The sequence below is a fragment of the Wyeomyia smithii genome, chromosome 1, assembly GCF_029784165.1.
Source record: "Wyeomyia smithii strain HCP4-BCI-WySm-NY-G18 chromosome 1, ASM2978416v1, whole genome shotgun sequence".
NCBI lineage: Eukaryota > Metazoa > Arthropoda > Insecta > Diptera > Culicidae > Wyeomyia > Wyeomyia smithii.
Genome location: NC_073694.1, coordinates 118,267,119 through 118,290,054, shown reverse-complemented (window position 1 = coordinate 118,290,054; position 22,936 = coordinate 118,267,119). Strand labels below are relative to the sequence as shown.

Genomic DNA, 22,936 nt, shown 5'->3' with positions numbered 1-22,936 from the left:
GAAATCGACCACAGACCCCGTTTTGAATTCTTGGTTGGCGATTTCCGGTTCCTGGGAAACAGCCGAAAATGATCGAATAACACCCAATATGGGTGTTTTTTCAACCAGAATGACGCTCAGAGGCCAGAAATTATCTAGAATACCATTTTGAAATCCAAGAAGGCGATTTCCGGTTTGTGAAAAACAGCCTAAATATATCATCCAATATGAGTATCTCTGGAATTAGAATGATGCAATGAGCTAACAATTGACCTCAGGCACCATTTTGAATTGCTAAATGGCAACTTCTTGGAAACAGTCAAAAATGACCGAATTATACTCAATATAGATATTTCCGTAATCGAGATGATGCATAGAAACCAAACATTGAGCCTGGACAACATTTTAAATTTAAAGACGATCACTTTTAGTTTCTGGAGAACAAACAAAGTAACTAAATACCTCCCAATATGGGTATCTCCGGTGTCAGATTGATGCCAGAAAATCTGCTGAAAATGACCGAATTTCACCCAATATGAATATATTCAGAATTAAGGCGATGTACAGAAGCCAAAAGTCGAGGATGGTGTCATTTTGGTATGCCAATCATTTCAAACGATTTGTAATTTGACTTTGATCATATCCTATGGCCGATTCGTCGTGCATTTGCAGACTTTAAACACATCGCAAGGAATCAATGAATTTGGAACGTTCAAATAGTATGATACCACATTTCAATTATGCTGAGGCCACATATATCGATTATAGCAGGTATAGTTTAAAATAGTCTTTGAATTTTTTTTCTTTCCATAACTTTTGAACCACATATCAAATTGTTATGAAGTTTGTTATTTGTAAGTTTGAGAGATGACTCGTTCGTATGACACTATTTATGTTCAAATAAGTCATGTATTCTTTGAGATAATAGACTTTCGTTTTTTTTATTCAATCACAATTCAACAGTTAACCCTTATCTAGCCCGCTCATCTGATAATAATATTGATCAAATCGGTTGTGTAGTTTCTGAGATAATGAAGTTTCGTGATTTCGGTACATTACAGACGAAGTTACAGTTCGATTACAGTAAAAATCAATAGGGTGTTCAGAGGCAGCTAGACTTATTAATTGACATAAATTTTGTGGAAATCGGGTCAGCCATCTCTGAGAAGAGTGAGTGAGTTCGAGTAGTCTTCGGAATATGTTCCTTTTCATAGCTGGATTTCACATTTTTGAACATAACAGGCAAAGTAATGGTCCGATTGCAAAACAAATCAATAAGGTTTTATGGGGCAAAACAAATCAATAAGGTTTTATGGGCCATCTCTGAGAAACATGAGTGAGATTAAACAGTCTTCAGAACACGTTTCTTTCCATAACTTTAGAACCACAAATTCAATCTCTATAAAATTCAAAAGTTTAAGGTATTCTAGGTAGCCCGTTCATTAAAAATCAATTTTGTTCAAATCGGTTGTGTAGTTTTCGAGATAATGATGTTTCATGATTTTTACATTTTGATACATAACCTCTAAACTAAAAATGCAATCACAATAAAATTGAACAGGGTCTTATAAGGTAATAAGACCTTTCATTTGCATATTACCATTCGGAACACGACGAGTGATCAGACAAGACACTTATTGCTCTTACAGATATAAAAGGATAATATAATAATTACCTTTCGTCTACCGGTTTCGGGCTACATATTGCCCATCGACAGGACGAGATCCCATGTCCAACTGGTTAAAATTCTCGTACGTTATATCGCACGCGTCGAAGAGAGTGAGCTGGAGATTACTTTCTCCCCGTTGTCAAGTTGAAGAGAATTGAGTTGATCGGTGCATCGTCGTCGTTCATCAATGGTTGTTTGGCCGTCGCAATGTACATTGACTCCCAAGCATTGAGGAGACCAGTTTTATTGATGCTTTTGATCAGACCCGCCTTATCCCAATCGATCTCGTGTTGGTTACTCACTGTATGTGTTGCTACACTGGATTCACTCGTTTTGTTCATTTCTACTGCTCTTCTATGCTCTTTAAGCCGCACTTTAACTTTTCTTCGTGTTTGCCCGATATATACCGCGTCGCAGTCTTTGCACGGTATTTTATAAATTCCAGCTTGTTCGTCTTGTGGAACTTTGTCCTTCAGGTTAACCAGAAGTTCACGTAAAGTGTTAACGCTTTTATGTGCAATATTTATTCCATATCTGCGGAGGGTATGCTTCAATGGATTCGTGATGGTAGGGTAAAACGGGAGGCTGACTCTTCGAATCTCCTCATTTTCCGGTATTAAAGTGGTAGCGTCCCGTCTGTGTTTCTTTCTTTCGTGCTTACGGAGGATTTTGTCGACGAACTGTTTGTCGTATCCGTTCAATTCGGCTGCTTTATATATTGTTTCTTTTTCTGCTAAAAACTCTTGTTCTTCCATCGGTATGTTGAAGATGCGATGGGCCATGGAATGAAAAGCGGCCTGTTTTTGACCACCGAAATGGTTCGAGTCAGCTGTGATGTAACGATCTGTTGAAGTTGGCTTTCGATAGATTCCAAATTTTAGCTTATTGTTATCCTTCCGTGTAATAAGTAAATCAAGGAAAGGAAGTTTCCCTTCGACTTCTTTTTCAACCGTGAACTTGATTGTGGTGTGCCGTGAGTTAAGAAAGTCGAGAGTTTGTGTTAGCGTGCGTTCCTTCACCAAAGCAAAAATGTCATCCACATACCGTTTCCATATCCATTTTTGCTTTGGTGAAGGAACGCACGCTAACACAAACTCTCGACTTTCTTAACTCACGGCACACCACAATCAAGTTCACGGTTGAAAAAGAAGTCGAAGGGAAACTTCCTTTCCTTGATTTACTTATTACACGGAAGGATAACAATAAGCTAAAATTTGGAATCTATCGAAAGCCAACTTCAACAGATCGTTACATCACAGCTGACTCGAACCATTTCGGTGGTCAAAAACAGGCCGCTTTTCATTCCATGGCCCATCGCATCTTCAACATACCGATGGAAGAACAAGAGTTTTTAGCAGAAAAAGAAACAATATATAAAGCAGCCGAATTGAACGGATACGACAAACAGTTCGTCGACAAAATCCTCCGTAAGCACGAAAGAAAGAAACACAGACGGGACGCTACCACTTTAATACCGGAAAATGAGGAGATTCGAAGAGTCAGCCTCCCGTTTTACCCTACCATCACGAATCCATTGAAGCATACCCTCCGCAGATATGGAATAAATATTGCACATAAAAGCGTTAACACTTTACGTGAACTTCTGGTTAACCTGAAGGACAAAGTTCCACAAGACGAACAAGCTGGAATTTATAAAATACCGTGCAAAGACTGCGACGCGGTATATATCGGGCAAACACGAAGAAAAGTTAAAGTGCGGCTTAAAGAGCATAGAAGAGCAGTAGAAATGAACAAAACGAGTGAATCCAGTGTAGCAACACATACAGTGAGTAACCAACACGAGATCGATTGGGATAAGGCGGGTCTGATCAAAAGCATCAATAAAACTGGTCTCCTCAATGCTTGGGAGTCAATGTACATTGCGACGGCCAAACAACCATTGATGAACGACGACGATGCACCGATCAACTCAATTCTCTTCAACTTGACAACGGGGAGAAAGTAATCTCCAGCTCACTCTCTTCGACGCGTGCGATATAACGTACGAGAATTTTAACCAGTTGGACATGGGATCTCGTCCTGTCGATGGGCAATATGTAGCCCGAAACCGGTAGACGAAAGGTAATTATTATATTATCCTTTTATATCTGTAAGAGCAATAAGTGTCTTGTCTGATCACTCGTCGTGTTCCGTCTGTGTTCGCGATTATTGTGCTAGTTCTTACGTTAGCGTTAAATCATTGTAAAGTGAAATGGAGGCTACAACCTACCAACGCTTTCGCCTATATGGCCAACTGGTTGAAAAGAAGAGAATGTTGTTGCTTCACATCCAGTTTCTAACTCGGTGCAGAAGAAGAAATTTAATCCCGAAGTTTATCAACGTAAAATCATCCACCAATAGTGCAGCTAGCAAAATAGCAACCAACAGTGCAAAGAAAATATGGTTGATTGAGGAAATAAGAACGAAACATAAAGAAGTGTCCATCGTAGAAGAAAAGTTGTACTCGCTGCATTTACAGTTGCTTAAGCTGTTTGAATACCATACCGCGGCAGAATGTATTGTGTTTGGATGTATGGAGAAGAGAAAAAAGTGTTGGCAACAAGTGCTATGTGGTGTGCAAAGAAATTTGCGCAAACGCGTTAAACTAACAAAGCAGAGGCACCGAAAAAAGCTACATTGCCTAGCACGTACGCAAAAGGAAGGAGAAAAAACAACCCGATCCCCGCAGATGATCGATAATTTTGTGATTAATCTCTCGTCCATACAATTCACTCGCGAAGAGCTACGTTTGCTTAACAAGGGGCTAAATTTCGCAATTTTACCCGCTAGTGCACCAATAGCCGATGTAGTGAATAATATTGAAAGTGCCATTCAGTACCAGTGTCACTCGATAAAATCCGCGGTTCGCCTTGACGTAGAAAAATGCATTTCCCGCTCAATAAATAGTCAAAACAAATCTAGAAATATTGATTTTGATACGTGGTGCGTGGTACGAAGGTTGAAGTCCCGTAAAGTGGTTTACTCCCGTGCGGACAAAGGAAACGCGATCGTAATTATGGACAACTCAGACTACGATTCACGTGTCTCCGACATGATAAATTCGGGTCCGTACGAGGAATGTAAGTATAAAAACGGAAAACCAAGAGATCCACTAAACACTATGGTAGAACAGGCAAATATTACTAGGCGACAAGTAGCACACCTGATGGGAGAGGAGAAGTTGGATAGAAAACTACATGTTCCGAATCCTAAAGTAGCATCCCTCTACTGCCTACCAAAAGTCCATAAAAACCCGTTAGCTATGCGGCCTATTTCGTCCAATATCTGCACACCCACTGAAAAAATGGCTGCATGGCTGGTAGATGAGCTGAGAAAGTACCCGGTGACACAGGGGAAAAGCGTAAAAAACTCCGTAGAATTGGTTAAGCAGGTGGAGAATCTGGAAATCCGTAGGGGGGAAATCCTAGTATCCTTCGATGTGACTGCCCTGTTCCCAAGTGTACCTGTGAATGAAGCCATAAAATACTTGCGCACACACCTAGAACGTTACCGCGCCCCCCCAAATCACATTGAGGCCTATATGTCAGTGGCCGAATTATGTATGAAACAAAATTTGTTTATGTTCAGAGGAAAAATTTATAAACAGGTCTTCGGTCTAAGTATGGGTAGTAAATTGTCTCCACTGTTAGCCGAAATTTTCATGTCCAATTTCGAGGTTGAAGCTGAAGGAAATAAACTCTTCCCTCGGATATGGAAACGGTATGTGGATGACATTTTTGCTTTGGTGAAGGAACGCACGCTAACACAAACTCTCGACTTTCTTAACTCACGGCACACCACAATCAAGTTCACGGTTGAAAAAGAAGTCGAAGGGAAACTTCCTTTCCTTGATTTACTTATTACACGGAAGGATAACAATAAGCTAAAATTTGGAATCTATCGAAAGCCAACTTCAACAGATCGTTACATCACAGCTGACTCGAACCATTTCGGTGGTCAAAAACAGGCCGCTTTTCATCCCATGGCCCATCGCATCTTCAACATACCGATGGAAGAACAAGAGTTTTTAGCAGAAAAAGAAACAATATATAAAGCAGCCGAATTGAACGGATACGACAAACAGTTCGTCGACAAAATCCTCCGTAAGCACGAAAGAAAGAAACACAGACGGGACGCTACCACTTTAATACCGGAAAATGAGGAGATTCGAAGAGTCAGCCTCCCGTTTTACCCTACCATCACGAATCCATTGAAGCATACCCTCCGCAGATATGGAATAAATATTGCACATAAAAGCGTTAACACTTTACGTGAACTTCTGGTTAACCTGAAGGACAAAGTTCCACAAGACGAACAAGCTGGAATTTATAAAATACCGTGCAAAGACTGCGACGCGGTATATATCGGGCAAACACGAAGAAAAGTTAAAGTGCGGCTTAAAGAGCATAGAAGAGCAGTAGAAATGAACAAAACGAGTGAATCCAGTGTAGCAACACATACAGTGAGTAACCAACACGAGATCGATTGGGATAAGGCGGGTCTGATCAAAAGCATCAATAAAACTGGTCTCCTCAATGCTTGGGAGTCAATGTACATTGCGACGGCCAAACAACCATTGATGAACGACGACGATGCACCGATCAACTCAATTCTCTTCAACTTGACAACGGGGAGAAAGTAATCTCCAGCTCACTCTCTTCGACGCGTGCGATATAACGTACGAGAATTTTAACCAGTTGGACATGGGATCTCGTCCTGTCGATGGGCAATATGTAGCCCGAAACCGGTAGACGAAAGGTAATTATTATATTATCCTTTTATATCTGTAAGAGCAATAAGTGTCTTGTCTGATCACTCGTCGTGTTCCGTCTGTGTTCGCGATTATTGTGCTAGTTCTTACGTTAGCGTTAAATCATTGTAAAGTATTACCATTCATTTGCAATTTTTTTCATGAAAATCGGTCCAGCCATCTCTGAGAAAAGTGAGTGAGAATAAAAGTCTGCACATACACACACACACACACACACACACACACACACACACACACACTGACACACACACACTGACACTCACACACTGACACTCACACACACACACACTGACACACACACATACACACACACTGACACACACTACAACTCACTCACTTTTCTCAGAGATGGCTGAACCGATTTTCACAAAATCAATGACAAATGAAAGGTTAAGCTACCTCATAACACCCTTTTGAATTTGACTGTAATCGGACTGTAACTGTGTGTGTGTGTGTGTGTGTGTGTGTGTGTGGGAGGGTGTGTGTGGGTGTGTGGGTGTGTGTGAATGTGTGTGTGTGTGAGTGTGTGTGTGAGAGTGTCAGTGTGTGTGTATGTGTGTGAGTGTCAGTGTGTGTGTGTGTTTTTTTTAAGGTGGCGGGGAAATCTGCAAACAGACACCTGAGAAGAATACTCAGGGTGTGGGGATGAGACTAGGGGACAGATGCTGGGGTAGTTACACTCCCCCAGGCACCTACTGATCCCTGTCCCGACCCACTAAAACCCCTCCATTCTCCAGCCCTGGTCTTCCTGGAACGACTGTTAAGTATTACGTCGGGGAGTGGCTTTTGTGCGCGATGCACCCTCTTTACTCTTATAACCTCCTAGCTTACTACCTGGAGACTGGTAATTAGCTTCCACTGGCGTGTTGGTGGTTGACCCGCCACACACGTTGCAGCTTCAGAACAATCTGAGAAGCGGCCACACAGACCGCATTCCAGGGTCGTCGCACATCCTCCGAACTAGATTGTCCAGAGTAGTGCCAGGCCCGCTCACAGCCATCATGTCGCTCCTCGCTCTTACGGAACGGGGGCATACGAAGAAGACATGCTCAGCAGTCTCCTCCTTCTCCACGCACTCGGGACACATGGGGGACACTGCGTGTCCGAACCTGTGCAGATATTGCCTGAAACAACCATGGCCTGACAGGATCTGTGTCAGGTGGAAGTTCACTTCACCATGTCGTCTCCCGACCCAGCCGGATATCTCCGGTATGAGTCGGTGCGTCCATCTGCCCTTTGTGGAGTTGGACCATTCCCGCTGCCAGCGGAGCATCAAGAATGACCTTCTGGTACCTCGTATGCCCCTTGTGTCACGTTGGTCGAAACACTCTCTGTCCTCCTTGATGGCAATGCTGATAGTCATCATGCCGGACAAGACACAGATTGCATCGTATGACACCGTACGATACGCACTCACAACTCTCAGGCACATGAGCCTGTAGGTACTTTCCAGTTTACCACGGTAACTGTTAGTACCTAGCGCTCTGTACCACACTGGCCCACCATACCTAATTATGGACGAAACCACGCTGGCAAGAAGTCTTCGCTTGCTGCCATAAACCGCTGAGCTATTGGACATCATACGAGATAGTGCTGCAATAGCCGATGAGGCCGTCTTACAGGCATAGTCGACGTGACTCCCGAACGTGAGCTTGTCGTCCACCATAACCCCCAAGAGCTTCAGGGATCGCTTCGAGGTGATGGTGCAGTCTCCGACTCTGACCAGCGCCTGTTGCTCCGATTCACGGTTGTTCACAACCGTGACCTCCGTCTTATGATGCGCGAGCTCCAGTTTCCTGGAGCGCATCCAGTCCTCGACCTTGCGTATACAGTGCGCGGTCGTCAACTCGACCTCCTCGATAGACTCGCCGTAAACCTCCAGGGTTATGTCGTCGGCAAAGCCGACGATCACAACCCCTACAGGGAACTTGAGTTTCAACACTCCGTCATACAAGACATTCCACAACACCGGGCCCAGGATAGAACTATGCGGAACTCCTGTGGTAATTGGGACGCACTTCTGACCCTCCTCCGTGTCGTAAACAAGTACTCGATTCTGGAAATAATTTTCCAGAATCTTGTACAGCGACATTGGCACATGGATGCTCCTGAGCGCGAGCGCTATGGAGTCCCAACTGGCACTGTTGAACGCATTCTTCACGTTGAGCGTGACGATTGCGCAGTAGCGTATTCCCCTTCGCTACTGTTGCGCTGGATTGGTACTTCCGCCGTATTGATGACGGAAGAGATTGCATCCAGCGTGGACCTGCCCTTCCGGAAGCCGAACTGGTTACTTGCCAGACCGTGTACACCCTCCGTGTACCTCAACAATCTGTTGAGGATGATCCTCTCAAGCACCTTGCCCGCGGTGTCCAGCGGGCAGATAGGCCTATATGCCGATGGGTCCTCTGGCGGTTTCCCAGCCACCGGCAATAAGACCAGTCTCTGCCTCTTCCACCTGTCCGGAAAGAGACAGTCATCCAGGCACCTCTGCATGACTGCCCTGAACAGCCCGGGGGCCGTTTTTATTGCCAGCCTGATCGCCAGGTTAGGGATACCATCCGGTCCCGGTGCCTTGCTCACCTTTAGGGATTTGGCGATCACGATGAGTTCCTCATTCGTAACCCTTGCTTCCTCCCCTGCCTCGACAAGGCTGTCGTCGCTCACGGATTGAATGCTCGGCATGTTGGCCGACCATCCCTGGTCTGTGTCTGAGATACTGGAACGTCGGACGTGAGACTCGACCGCCGGAGGCCAAGGACTTGGCTCGTGGCGTGGAAAGAGTCCCTCGATGATACGCTCCAGCGTCGCTGGTGATCACTCTGCAGGTGCCAGCGCGCCTTTAGTCTTGGTCATTACGATCCTGTAGGCATCACCCCACGGATTTGTATTGGCACTCGCACATAGCCACTCTTTAGCATCGATCTTGCCGAACTGAATGCTGCGTGGCGCTCTGTCCTCTCATCTTCGTTTCGCGCACGCTGCATCCTCCGTCTTGCACGGAGGCACGCACTGCGAAGGTCGGCTATCGCGTCCGTCCACCAGTAAACCGGTGGCTTCCCATTCCTAGGTTGTCGAGTCCTAGGCATGGTGGCATCGCACGCCAGCGATAGCATAGCAACTAGTTGGTCAGCAGTCGGGCGGAGCCAACTGCCCCCCTCGTGCTCTCTTCTCATTGCCTCTTCGAATACCTCGGCATCAAAGTGCGAAGTCTTCCACCCGCGAACGGTCGGAGTGTTGGCTCTACCCGTCGCCTGCCGCCTCTCGTTGTTGTCTACACTATAACAGACCGCCTGGTGGTCGCTATTAGTGTAGCCATCGTCTACCCTCCAGTTCTTGATCAGTCCTGGGCTGGAGAACGTCACGTCGATGATCGACTCCGCACCATTTCTGCTAAATGTACATTTGTTCCCAACGTTGGCCAGATCTAGGTTGAGCTTTGCCGAAGCTCCCAACGGGATCTGGCCCCTCTGGTTCGTGAAGCGACTTCCCCACTCAACAGCCCAAGCGTTGAAGTTGCCCGCCACCATTAACGGCGTTAGGCCCGTTAGCTCCATGGATAGGAGGTCGACCATCTGGGTGAAGCTTTCGGTAGACTAACGTGGCGGAGCATAGCAACTGCAGTAGAACACTCCGTTCACCTTAGCAACTACGTACCCTTCTTCTGAGGTTGAGACAACCTCCTGAACCGGGAACTTGCTCGTCGTACATATGGCCGCCATACTGGACTTATCCGCAACCCAGTTACCGTTTCCGGGAGGGATGCGGTAGGGATCCGATATGATGGCGATGTCCGACACTGACGGCTGCTTGGTGTAGCAGCTGCTGAGCCGCGAAGCAATGGTTCAGGTTCAGTTGCGTCACCCTTACGCCCGTGGTTTCGCAGCCGGTTTACCGGCTGGGCACCTGGGGCCTCCCATAAAGTGTTTGGCGTCCCGTTTCCCGGAACATACCATGTACTTGGGAGACTCCCCACAGTCCTTTGCTTTATGGCCTGCACCTCCACATCGCCTGCACAGCTGGCTCCTATCGGGCCCCTTGCAGGTCCAGGATTTATTTAGCTTTATTTAGCTGGAGAGTCACTTCTGAGGTGAGTGCCCGCACTTGCACCTCCTTCCCTAGGACCTTTTCAGCTACCGTTTGTAGGCAGCCCCCGTGTTCTTGGCGTCCTTCCGGAGTCCAAGTATCATCTCGCCAGTGCGAGATCGGCGGATACTCCGCACATCCGCCTCCAGATCCATGAGCTGGGTTTCCCCCCTCATCTTCTTTAAGAAATCTGAGTACTTCGACCCATCCATCTTGAGTATGAGGGCATCACCCCTACTCCGCGCCTTTTTGACCTTTTTTGATCCTCTGGCCGCTCCGCCATCATGGCGCGTCGCACCTTCTCGACTCTTCCTACCTTCTACGGTAGTCCAAGGGTTGCCCGTAGCCTCCACCTGTGCCTTTTCCACGGTGGACCTTGAACCGGTTGGCGTGTTTTCCCGTGGGAGTAGCACGACCAATCGTTTCCTGGTGTTCCCGGGGGCCGTTTCCCCCGGGGACTGCCTCGTTCACTTAGCGACCTGCCCCGTGGAGCAGACCGACGCGAACAAGGGGGCGTCTATCTGCACCTCTTTAGATGCAGTCGCCCTCCCGGTCCTGGCCGCTTTCTCGGCCGCCTTCACCCGAGCTACGAGTTCTTCATGCTCCTTTCTGGCTTCATCAATGGTGCTCAGAAGTAGGAGTAGGCTCTGCTTCAGGTCGCCAGCGATGTTTCGCCTGTTCGCCAAAAACTCGATTATGGCATCGAGTTGTTCAGACAGCGCCGCCACTCTTGGCCGCGTGTCCACACACCTTTCGACGGCCTTGACTAGCAAGGGACCGTCTACCGAGATGTCTGGTGTGGACACCGACGGATTCACCGTTTTCCACCTCCAGACTTCGCAGTATCTCCGCCTTCTTCTGCGGAGTCCGCTGGATGCCACCTCGTGCGAAGGGATATGGTAACCCCTCTGCACCCGTCTCTTTCGTTTTTGAAGAATTCATCTTAGTTAATTGGGTCCCCCTTCCAGCCGCTATTCTTGTCCATGATGGAGTAATCGCCTATGTGGTCCCATGGTGGTCTATGCCGAAGCAGTGAGGTCATGGCTAGGGTAAGCAGTCATAGCGCCTTATAAGCAACTATGACTCCACCGACCGGCGCAAGTCAGGAACAGCCATCTGATCCTACTCCTGCCTGATTCCCACCAGGCAATAGACTCGGAACGTACTGGAAGGCCTGCCAGGTTTTATGGGACGGAGACCCCTGCACCGGGTACCACCTCGCCATTTCAAGCCGTTGTCACACGACTTTACTAAGGGAGCTCGATGCAGGTGCCAGCCCGAGGACGCGGTACCATTCCGAAATCCAGCTCATATCAGTACGCTGCCAGTTGCCATAAGTGTGTGTGTGTATGTGTGTGAGTGTCAGTGTGTGTGTGTGTGTGTGTGAGTGTCAGTGTGTGTGTGAGTGTCAGTGTGTGTGTGAGTGTCAGTGTGTGTGTGTGTGTGTGCAACTAGCAAATCTCACTCGATTTTCTCAGAGATGACTGAACTGATTTTCACAAAATTATTCTCAAACAAAAGGTCAAGTTGCCACATAAGACCCTATTAAATTTATGCCTAAGCTGTCTAAGAAAATGGACATGTGGTTCAAAAGCTATGGAAAGAAACGTTTTCTGGAGACTATTTAATCTCACTCATGTTTCTCAGAGATGGCTGGACCGATTGTCATAAAATCAATGTCATATGGAAGGTCTAGTTGCCCCATAAAACCCTATTGATTTGTTTAGCAATTGGACTTTTACTTTGCCTGTTATGTTTAAAAATGTGAAACCCAGCTATGAAAAAAAGCATATTTTAAAGACTACAACTCACTCGCTATTCTCAGAGATGGCTGAACCGATTTCCACAAAATTAATGTCAAATGAAAGGTCTAGCTACCTCATAACACCCTATTGAATTTTACTGTAATCGGACTGTAACTATTGATTTGTTTAGCAATTGGACTTTTACTTTGCCTGTTATGTTTAAAAATGTGAAACCCAGCAATGAAAAAAAGCATATTTTAAAGACTACAACTCACTCACTATTCTCAGAGATGGCTGAACCGATTTCCACAAAATTAATGTCAAATGAAAGGTCTAGCTACCTCATAACACCCTATTGAATTTTACTGTAATCGGACTGTAACTGTGTGTGTGTGTGTGTGTGTGTGTGTGTGTGTGTGTGTGTATGTGTGTGTGTGTTTGTGTGTGTGTGTTTGTGTGTGTTTGTGTGTGTGTGTGTGTGTGTGTGTGTTTGTGTGTGTGAGTGTGTGTGTGTGTGTGCGGGTGGGTGAGTGTGTGTGTGTGTGAGAGTGTCAGTGTGTGTGACAGTGTCAGTGTGTGTGACAGTGTCAGTGTGTGTGACATTGTCAGTGTGTGTGACAGTGTCAGTGTGTGACAGTGTCAGTTGGTGTGACAGGCTGCCTAAGAAAATGGACATGTGGTTCAAAAGCTATGGAAAGAAACGTTTTCTGGAGACTATTTAATCTCACTCATGTTTCTCGGAGATGGCTGGACCGATTGTCATAAAATCAATGTCATATGGAAGGTCTAGTTGCCCCATAAAAACCTATCGATTTGTTTAGCAATTGGACTTTTACTTTGCCTGTTATGTTTAAAAATGTGAAACCCAGCTATGAAAAAAAGCATATTTTAAAGACTACAACTCACTCGCTATTCTCAGAGATGGCTGAACCGATTTCCACAAAATTAATGTCAAATGAAAGGTCTAGCTACCTCATAACACCCTATTGAATTTTACTGTAATCGGACTGTAACTATTGATTTGTTTAGCAATTGGACTTTTACTTTGCCTGTTATGTTTAAAAATGTGAAACCCAGCTATGAAAAAAAGCATATTTTAAAGACTACAACTCACTCGCTATTCTCAGAGATGGCTGAACCGATTTCCACAAAATTAATGTCAAATGAAAGGTCTAGCTACCTCATAACACCCTATTGAATTTTACTGTAATCGGACTGTAACTGTGTGTGTGTGTGTGTTTGTGTGTGTGTGTGTGTGTGTTTGTGTGTGTGTTTTTTTTTTTTCAAAAAGGTGGCGGGGAAATCTGCAAACAGACACCTGAGAAGAGAACTCAGGGTGTGGGGATGAGACTAGGGGAGAGATGCTGGGGTAGTTACACTCGCCCAGACACCTACTGATCCCTGTCCCGACCCACTAAAACCCCTCCAGTCTCCAGCCCTGGTCTTCCCGGAACGACGGTTAAGTATTACGTTGGGGAGTGGCTTTTGTGCGTGATGCACCCTCTTTACTCTTATAACCTCCTAGCTAACTACCTGGAGACTGGTAATTAGCTACCACTGGCGTGTTGGTGGTTGACCCGCCACACACGTTGCAGCTCCAGAACAATCTGAGAGGCGGCCGCACAGACCGCGTTCCAGATGTCCGGGTCGTCGCACATCCTCCGGACTAGATTGTCCGGAGTAGTGCCAGGCCCGCTCACAGCCATCATGTTGCTCCTCGCTCTTGCGAAACGGGGGCATACGAAGAAGACATGCTCAGCAGTCTCCTCCTCCTCCACGCACTCGGGACACATGGGGGACACCGCGTGTCCGAACCTGTGCAGATATTGCCTGAAACAACCATGGCCTGACAGGATTTGTGTCAGGTGGAAGTTCACTTCACCATGTCGTCTCCCGACCCAGCCGGATATCTCCGGTATGAGTCGGTGCGTCCATCTGCCCTTTGTGGAGTTGGACCATTCCCGCTGCCAGCGGAGCATCGAGAATGACCTTCTGGTACCTCGTATGCCCCTTGTGTCACGTTGGTCGAAACACTCTCTGTCCTCCTTGATGGCGATGCTGATAGGCATCATGCCGGACAAGACACAGATTGCATCGTATGACACCGTACGATACGCACTCGCAACTCTCAGGCACATGAGCCTGTAGGTACTTTCCAGTTTACCACGGTAACTGTTAGTACCTAGCGCTCTGGACCACACTGGCCCACCATACCTAAGTATGGACGAAACCACGCTGGCAAGAAGTCTTCGCTTGCTGCCATAAACCGCTGAGCTATTGGACATCATACGAGATAGTGCTGCAATAGCCGATGAGGCCCTCTTACAGGCATAGTCGACGTGACTCCCGAACGTGAGCTTGTCGTCCACCATAACCCCCAAGAGCTTCAGGGATCGCTTCGAGGTGATGGTGCAGTCTCCGACTCTGACCACCGCCTGTTGCTCCGATTTACGGTTGTTCACAACCGTGACCTCCGTCTTATGATGCGCGAGCTCCAGATTCCTGGAGCGCATCCAGTCCTCGACCTTGCGTATACAGTGCGCGGCCGTCAACTCGACCTCCTCGATAGACTCGCCGTAAACCTCCAGCGTTATGTCGTCTGCAAAGCCGACGATCACAACCCCTACAGGGAACTTGGGTTTCAACACTCCGTCATACATGACATTCCACAACACCGGGCCCAGGATAGAACCTTGCGGAACTCCTGCGGTAATTGGGACGCACTTCTGACCCTCCTCCGTGTCGTAAACAAGTACTCGATTCTGGAAATAATTTTCCAGAATCTTGTACAGCGACACCGGTACATGGATGCTCCTGAGCGCGAGCGCTATGGAGTCCCAACTGGCACTATTGAACGCATTCTTCACGTCGAGCGTAACGATTGCGCAGTAGCGTATTCCCCTTCTCTTGCGCTGGATTGCTACCTCCGCCGTCTTGATGACGGAAGAGATTGCGTCCAGCGTGGACCTGCCCTTCCGAAAGCCGAACTGGTTACTTGCCAGACCGTGTACACCCTCCGTGTACCTCACCAGTCTGTTGAGGATGATCCTCTCAAGCACCTTGCCCGCGGTGTCCAGCAGGCAGATAGGCCTATATGCCGATGGGTCCCCTGGCGGTTTCCCAGCCTTCGGCAATAAGACCAGTCTCTGCCGCTTCCACCTGTCCGGAAAGAGACAGTCATCCAGGCACCTCTGCATGACTGCCCTGAACAGCCCGGGGGCCGTTTTTATCGCCAGCCTGATCGCCAGGTTAGGGATACCATCCGGTCCCGGTGCCTTGCTCACCTTTAGGGATTTGGCGATCACGATGAGTTCCTCATTCGTAACCCTTGCCTCCTCCCCTGCCTCGACACGGCTGTCGTCGCTCACGGATTGGATGCTCGGCAGGTTGGCCGACCATCTCTGGTCTATGTCTGAGATACTGGAACGTCGGACGTGAGACTCGACTGCCGGAGGCCAAGGACTTGGCTCGTGGCGTGGAAAGAGTCCCTCGATGATACGCTCCAGCATCGCTGGTGATCGCTCTGCAGGCGCCAGCGCGCCTTTAGTCTTGGCCATTACGATCCTGCAGGCGTCACCCCACGGATTTGTATTGGCACTCGCACATAGCCTATCGAAGCAGGCCCTCTTGCTGGCCTTTATCGCACTCTTTAGCATCGATCTTGCCGAACTAAATGCTGCGCGGCGCTCTGTCCTCTCTTCTTCGTTTCGCGCACGCTGCATCCTCCGTCTTGCACGGAGGCACGCACTGCGAAGGTCGGCTATCGCGTCCGTCCACCAGTAAACCGGTGGCTTTCCATTCCTAGGTTGGCGAGTCCTAGGCATGGTGGCGTCGCACGCCCGCGATAGCATAGCAACTAGTTGGTCAGCAGTCGGGCGGATCCAACTGCCCCCCTCGCGCTCCCTTCTCATTGCCTCTTCGAATACCTCGGCATCAAAGTGCGATGTCTTCCACCCGCGAACGGTCGGAGTGTTGGCTCTACCCGTCGCTTGCCCCCTCTCGTTGTTGTCTACACTAAAACAGACCGCCTGGTGGTCGCTATTAGTGTAGCCATCGTCTACCCTCCAGTTCTTGATCAGTCCTGGGCTGGAGAACGTCACGTCGATGATCGACTCCGCACCATTTCTGCTAAATGTACTTTTGTTCCCAACGTTGGCCAGATCTAGGTTGAGCTTTGCAAAAGCCTCCAACAGGATCTGGCCCCTCTGGTTCGTGAAGCAACTTCCCCACTCAACAGCCCAAGCGTTGAAGTCGCCCGCCACCACCAACGGCGTTAGGCCCGTTAGCTCCATGGATAGGAGGTCGACCATCTGGATGAACCTTTCGGTAGACCAACGTGGCGGAGCATAGCAACTGCAGTAGAACACTCCGTTCACCTTAGCAACTACGTACCCTTCTTCTGAGGTTGAGACAACCTCCTGAACCGGGAACTTGCTCGTCGTACATATGGCCGCCAATCTGGACTTATCCGCAACCCAGTTACCGTTTCCGGGAGGGATGCGGTAGGGGTCCGATATGACGGCGATGTCCGACAACGACTCAGTGGCTGCTTGGTGTAGCAGCTGCTGAGCCGCGAAGCAATGGTTCAGGTTCAGTTGCGTCACCCTTACGCCCGTGGTTTCGCAGCCGGCTTACCGGCTGGGCACCTGGGGCCTCCCATAAAGTGTTTGGCGTCCCGTTTCCCGGAACATACCATGCACTTGGGAGACTCCCCACAGTCCTTTGCTTTATGGCCTGCAACTCCACATCGCCTGCACAGCTGGCTCCTATCAGGCCCCTTGCAGGTCCAGGACTTATGTCCGCCCTCGAAGCACCGGAAGCAAATGTCTGGTTGCTGTAGTATGCCCAGAGGACATACCGACCAGCCGACCTTCAACTTGCCCTCTTTCAGGGCCAGGTTAGCGTCCGCCGACGGTAGTCGGAAGGTAGCTACCTGGGTCCCCGCCGGACCTTTGCGGAGGCGGATTGACTCCTTAGCCACCTCCACCCCGCACTTCGCTTTAAGGGCTTGTGCAATGTCGCACCCCTCAGTGATTTCGTCCAGGTTTTTAAGCTGGAGAGTCACTTCTGAGGTGAGTGCCCGCACTTGCACCTCCTTCCCTAGGACCTTTTCGGCTACCGTTTTGTAGGTAGCCCCCTTGTTCTTGGCGTCCTTCCGGAGCTCAAGTATCATCTCGCCAGTGCGAGATCGGCGGATACTCCGCACATCCGCCCCCAGATCCTTGAGCTGGGTTTCCCCCCTCATCTTCTTCAAGACTTCTGAGTACTTCGACCCATCTGTCTTGAGTATGAGGGCATCACCCCTACTCCGCGCCTTTTTGACCTTTTTTGGTCCTCTGGCTGCTCCGCCATCCTGACGCGTCGCACCTTCCCGACGCTTCCTACCCTCTGCGGTAGTCCAAGGATTGCCCGTAGCCTCCACCTGTGCCTTTTCCGCGGTGGACCTTGAACCGGTTGGCGTGTGTTCCCGTGGGAGTAGCACGACCAATCGTTTCTTGGTGTTCCCGGGGGCCGTTTCCCCCGGGGACTGCCTCGTTCGCTTAGCGACCTGCCCCGTGGAGCAGACCGACGCGAACGAGGGGGCGTCTGTCTGCACCTCTTTAGATGCAGTCGCCCTCCCGGTCCTGGCCGCTTTCTCGGCCGCCTTCACCCGAGCTACGAGTTCTTCGTGCTCCTTTCTGGCTTCATCAATGGTGCTCCGAAGCAGGAGGAGGCTCTGCTTCAGGTCGCCAGCGATGTTTCGCCTGTTCGCCGAGAACTCGATTATGGCATCGAGTTGTTCAGCCAGCGCCGCCACTCTTGGCCGCGTGTCCATGCACCTTTCGACGGCCTTGACTAGCAAGGGACCGTCCACCGAGATGTCTGGTGTGGACACCGACGGATTCGCCGTTTTTCCACCTCCAGACTTCGCCGCATCCGTCTCCGCCTTCTTCTGCGGAGACCGCTGGATGCCACCTCGTGCGAAGGGATTTGGTAACCCCTCCGCACCCGTCTCTTTTTGGTTCTTCGAGCTCATTTTTGTTAATTGGGTCCCCCTTCCAGCCGCTATCCTTGTCCATAGATGAGAAGTCGCTTGTATGGTCCCATGGTAATCTATGCCGAAGCAGTGAGGCCATGGGTAAGGGGGGTCGCCATAGTACCTTATGAGCACTATGACGCCCCCGCCCGCGTAAGTCAGGAAAGGGGCATCTTGTCCTAGGACTAGTTCCCCCCCATCTGATCCTTCTCTGCCTGATTCCCACCAGGCAATGGACGCGGAACGTACTGGAAGGCCTGCCAGGTTTTACGGGACGGAGACCCCTGCACCGGGTACCATCTCGCCGTTTCAAGCCGCTGTCACGCGACTTTACTAAGGGAGCTCGATGCAGGTGCCAGCCCTTGGTCGTGGTTCCTTAGCGTATCCGACTCGAATCCGTTTCGTTCGCTGCCAGTTGCCATAATTGGGACCTTACTGGTGTCGGCCCCAATGGACGGGGGAGTGCATTTGGTTGATGGGAGCGGCACTACTCGCTCCGTCAGAGATGCTTCCGGGTAATTGTGGCATTTACGAGGAGTCGACGGCCCAGTGTCCGACCCTCACCACCCCTAAGCAATCTCCCGCTGCTGGTCCAGGGCTGTTAGGTACTGTCAGCGGTCGCCCTCATATAACGTGACCTCGGCGGTCGCCACGCGCCGACCCGTGGTGGCATGCAGCTCTGCCAAGTGTCAGTGTGTGTGACATTGTCAGTGTGTGTGACAGTGTCAGTGTGTGACAGTGTCAGTGTGTGACAGTGTCAGTGTGTGTGTATGTGTATGTGTGTGTGAGTATCAGTTTGTGTGTGTGAGTGTGTGTGTGTGTGTGTGTGTGTGTGTGTGTGTGGGTGTGTGTGTGTGTGTGTGTGTGTGTGTGTGTGTGTGTGAGTGTCAGTATGTGTGTATGTGTATGTGTGTGTGAATGTAAGTGTATGTGTGTGTGAGTGTCAGTGTGTGTGTGTGTGTATGTGTGTGTGACTGTCAGTGTGTGTGTGTGCGTGTGAGTGGTCTAGTTGCCCCATAAGACCTTATTGATTTGTTTCAATTGGACTTTTACTTTGCCTGTTATGTTTAAAAATGTGAAATCCAGCTATGAAAAGAAACATATTTCAAAGACTACAACTCACTCACTATTCTCAGAGATGGCTGAACCGATTTCCACAAAATTAATGTCAAATGAAAGGTCTAGCTACCTCATAACACCCTATTGAATTTTACTGTAATCGGTCTGTAACTTCGTCTGTAATGTATCAAAATGTGAAAATCACGAAACCTCATTATCTCAGAAGCTACAAAACCGAGTTGAACAATATTGATAACAGATGAACGGACTAGTTAAGGGTTAACTGATGAATTATAACGATTGAGCATGTGGTTTGAAAGCTGTGAAAAGAAAGTCATATTTGAAACTGAGAAAAAATCCTACTATAAATAATCGAATCTAAAATGATATTTTATCCAATGATATATCATCGAATCTATATATAGGTAATCGAGCTCAACCTTAATATGAGTACAGTCATGTTTTGATTATACCACGAACAAAAAAAAAAATTGCGTCATATAGTTTTATTTAGTATAGTATTTATTTCATGTTATTTGCATGTGTTAATGTATGTTCATGTGTGTGTGAATGTTATGTTTCAAATGTTCGGTATAGTTTCACTGTTAGCTACCAAAAATTTGTTATTTAGAGTGAAAAATAAATCCGGCAAATATTATCAAGGTGTATTTCTTCTCTGAGAATTGAAGTGTTCGTGTAAATCTATGTTAACAAATAATTAGGGTAGGTGAGCCAGTTATGGCAAGTGCACCAGTTATGGTTATATCGCATAAGCGCAATGGTACCAGTCTTGGCAATACACCATTTAAGTTCCATAGGCCATAACTGGTTCATGCCATAACTGGTACATTTTTTAGGTATTGTCATAACTGGTACTTCTCCCCTAGTTCGAATGAGAAAGGCTGGGTCTGAACGCTACTCTGATTATTGTTTTTTTTTTTTTTTGTGAGGAAACATCAGAATACGTTCAACATAATACTGCATTTGAACAGTTTTGCTTCTCAAACGTTATTTTTCACATTTATTTGGACTTGTAAAAGCTGCATCCAGTAGGAAATTTTTATCAAATATGACCCTCTTTCAGCCCCTGAAATATTCCCAACAAGGAACCAATCACCATGTGTACTCAAACAATGTACCAGTGTCATAGCTGATACAATTTCAGGTATCGCCATGACTAGTGCACCTACCCTATATAAAATTATGAATAAATAAATAAAATTCGCTGAACATTCGAAAGGCTTATAATAGCCATGATTATTTTCTGCAGACAGCAATTTTTTTGTACTCTTTCCTTATTTTGAAGGTGTAACACAGGCTGATGTAGGCAAGGCACTAGCCAACCTCAAACTTCCAGGCGTTGGAGCATTGTCGCAGAGCACCATATGTCGGTTCGAAAGCCTAACACTCTCGCACAATAATATGATTGCCCTAAAACCAATCCTGCAGGCGTGGCTTGAGGAAGCTGAAGCGCAAGCTAAAAATAAGCGCCGGGATCCGGATGCCCCAAGTGTCTTGCCAGCAGGCGAAAAAAAAAGGTAGCTGTGGTTTCAACTCATTGCTTGCATGGTCATAATTTAATTGTTCAAAATATGTACATTTTATTTTTTAGCTTTCTTTTTTGTAGCAAGTTGATACCATCAAATATGTTGATTCTTTGTTTACCAGTTTTATGCGTTGAGAATGATTTTGCAAATTATCTATATTGAGTTAAGTATAAGCACTTTACATAATTATTTAGCACTATGCTTACACAAAGCAATATTTTAATAATAAGTAATCTATATCGAGTCTTTTTTCAAGAAAAAGGACTTCCATTGCTGCTCCGGAGAAGCGCTCTCTTGAAGCCTACTTTGCCGTCCAACCACGACCTTCCGGAGAAAAGATTGCTGCCATTGCTGAAAAGTTAGACCTAAAAAAGAACGTAGTTCGAGTGTGGTTTTGTAACCAACGTCAAAAGCAAAAACGTATGAAATTTGCCGCTCAACACTGACCCCCTCATCAGGGTGCTCAATTTAGTGGCTTAGTCAGTAGTGTAGCTACACTAGGAGGAAACGGTGGTGTAACTGGGTTTGGATACTAACTCAATTTAACCATTCTAGTTGTACAATAGCTCGGGACCCAGCGTTAGCAAGAGTAAAATGCTTGATTTAACATTATGTATATAAAACTATCGAAATAGTATTTTAGCCTAAAAGTAGATGCTAGTAATACGAAAAGTAAAATAAATACGAAATTGTGATTTCGAACGTAGAAGCTTAAAAGTATGAAACGAAAGAACCATGTACAGTCTAAGTAAGATTTTTATTGTCAAGTTCAACGAAAGCAGTACGAAAAACGAACTGATTAATTCAACATGTGCAATATGTCATTTAGATTACAAAACATAATCAAATGAAAAGAACTTTGACTTATACATTCCACTTCTATTTCTTCTCCAAACGTAGAAAAATTGATTACATTTAAATATTGAATCACGCAAACTTAAAACACACATTGTCTTAAAACACCAAAAGTGCTGTAAAGAATAACACTTTGCAATACTAATGGCAATTCATACAGTATGTCAAACAGTCACGAACTATTTGAACAAGGCCATAAACTATTTTTTAAATTGTCTCAAAAAGGTATGGCGATAGTACACCATTATACAAAAACAGTGAAATTAGAGCGATATTATAATTTGTGTGAACAACTGATATTTTAGTAAAAAGGCATTTGTGTAGAATATTGTAGGATGAAATAAAAAAAAAAAAATTTAGTAAAACAATTTTTTCATTTCATTTTGATACAATAGTATAGCTTTCATTGTAGGGGAGAAGTGGGGCAGTTTCGGACACTTTTTCTACCATGATTTTGAATATATTTTTTGCTATCATTGCTTGGATTTTCGGCTCATCAGTCGTTAAGCTGAACTAAACGAAGTACTGCTTCTTTTCCTTCAACGTTTCGACAATATATTTCGTCTTTATCAAAAAGTCTGAAAAAACAAATCAGAAATGTGTTTTCCCTATTTTAAAACCTTTCTCGTATGTCTGGTACTTACTAAAGCTTTTCGTTTTGTTTTCATTTATAACTTATATAATACATAATTAACTATGGTCTGTTGGCGTTTATCACATAAAATGGTACTATTTCAAATAATCTTTGTCATTGATTAATCTGGAAAAACTTGTACTCGGAAAAACCTTATTGATGGTCACAAAGGCCGTTTCCTAAACTATATTTCGGCGCATCCACCTCATCAAAAAATAAATATGGTCATCAATTTTATTAGTAGAGTGAACAGGTTGTCCACCGGCCTATCGGAGTTTGCAAAAGTCAACATAATGGACCAACATTTGAAGCTTAACGACTACCCTAAGACACTGCGACATCACCTGATCAACCAGAGAAACTGTAGGAGTACCGAGCAACATAGTTCCAACCAATCGCCGAGTGAACACCTGGAATACACTTACCGGTCAATAGCATACATTCCGTATCTCACCGATAAGATCAGTAAGTTCCTAAAAAACGATTACAAAACAGTTAAGTTAGCCACACGAAAGACAAACATTGCCAAACAATATTATACACAAACAAAAGATAAAATAGCAAAAGACGACCAC

At 46.7% G+C, this 22,936-nt stretch overlaps 1 protein-coding gene across 10 annotated transcripts in view; it reads left to right on the top strand.

Moving 5' to 3' along the window:
* The window catches only part of LOC129720069 (inhibitory POU protein), a 368,998-nt gene extending 346,903 nt beyond the window's left edge, over positions 1-22,095 (top strand). For 4 of the 10 annotated variants that reach the window (XM_055671480.1, XM_055671517.1, XM_055671523.1 and 1 more), the window contains 2 exons: positions 20,629-20,863; positions 21,117-22,095. In XM_055671480.1, the coding sequence (XP_055527455.1) occupies positions 20,629-20,863; positions 21,117-21,318 (437 nt within the window). In that variant the 3' untranslated portion in view covers positions 21,319-22,095. The other 6 variants (XM_055671506.1, XM_055671497.1, XM_055671485.1 and 3 more) reach the window with 6 other exon arrangements.
* The last annotated feature ends 841 nt before the right edge of the window (positions 22,096-22,936 follow it).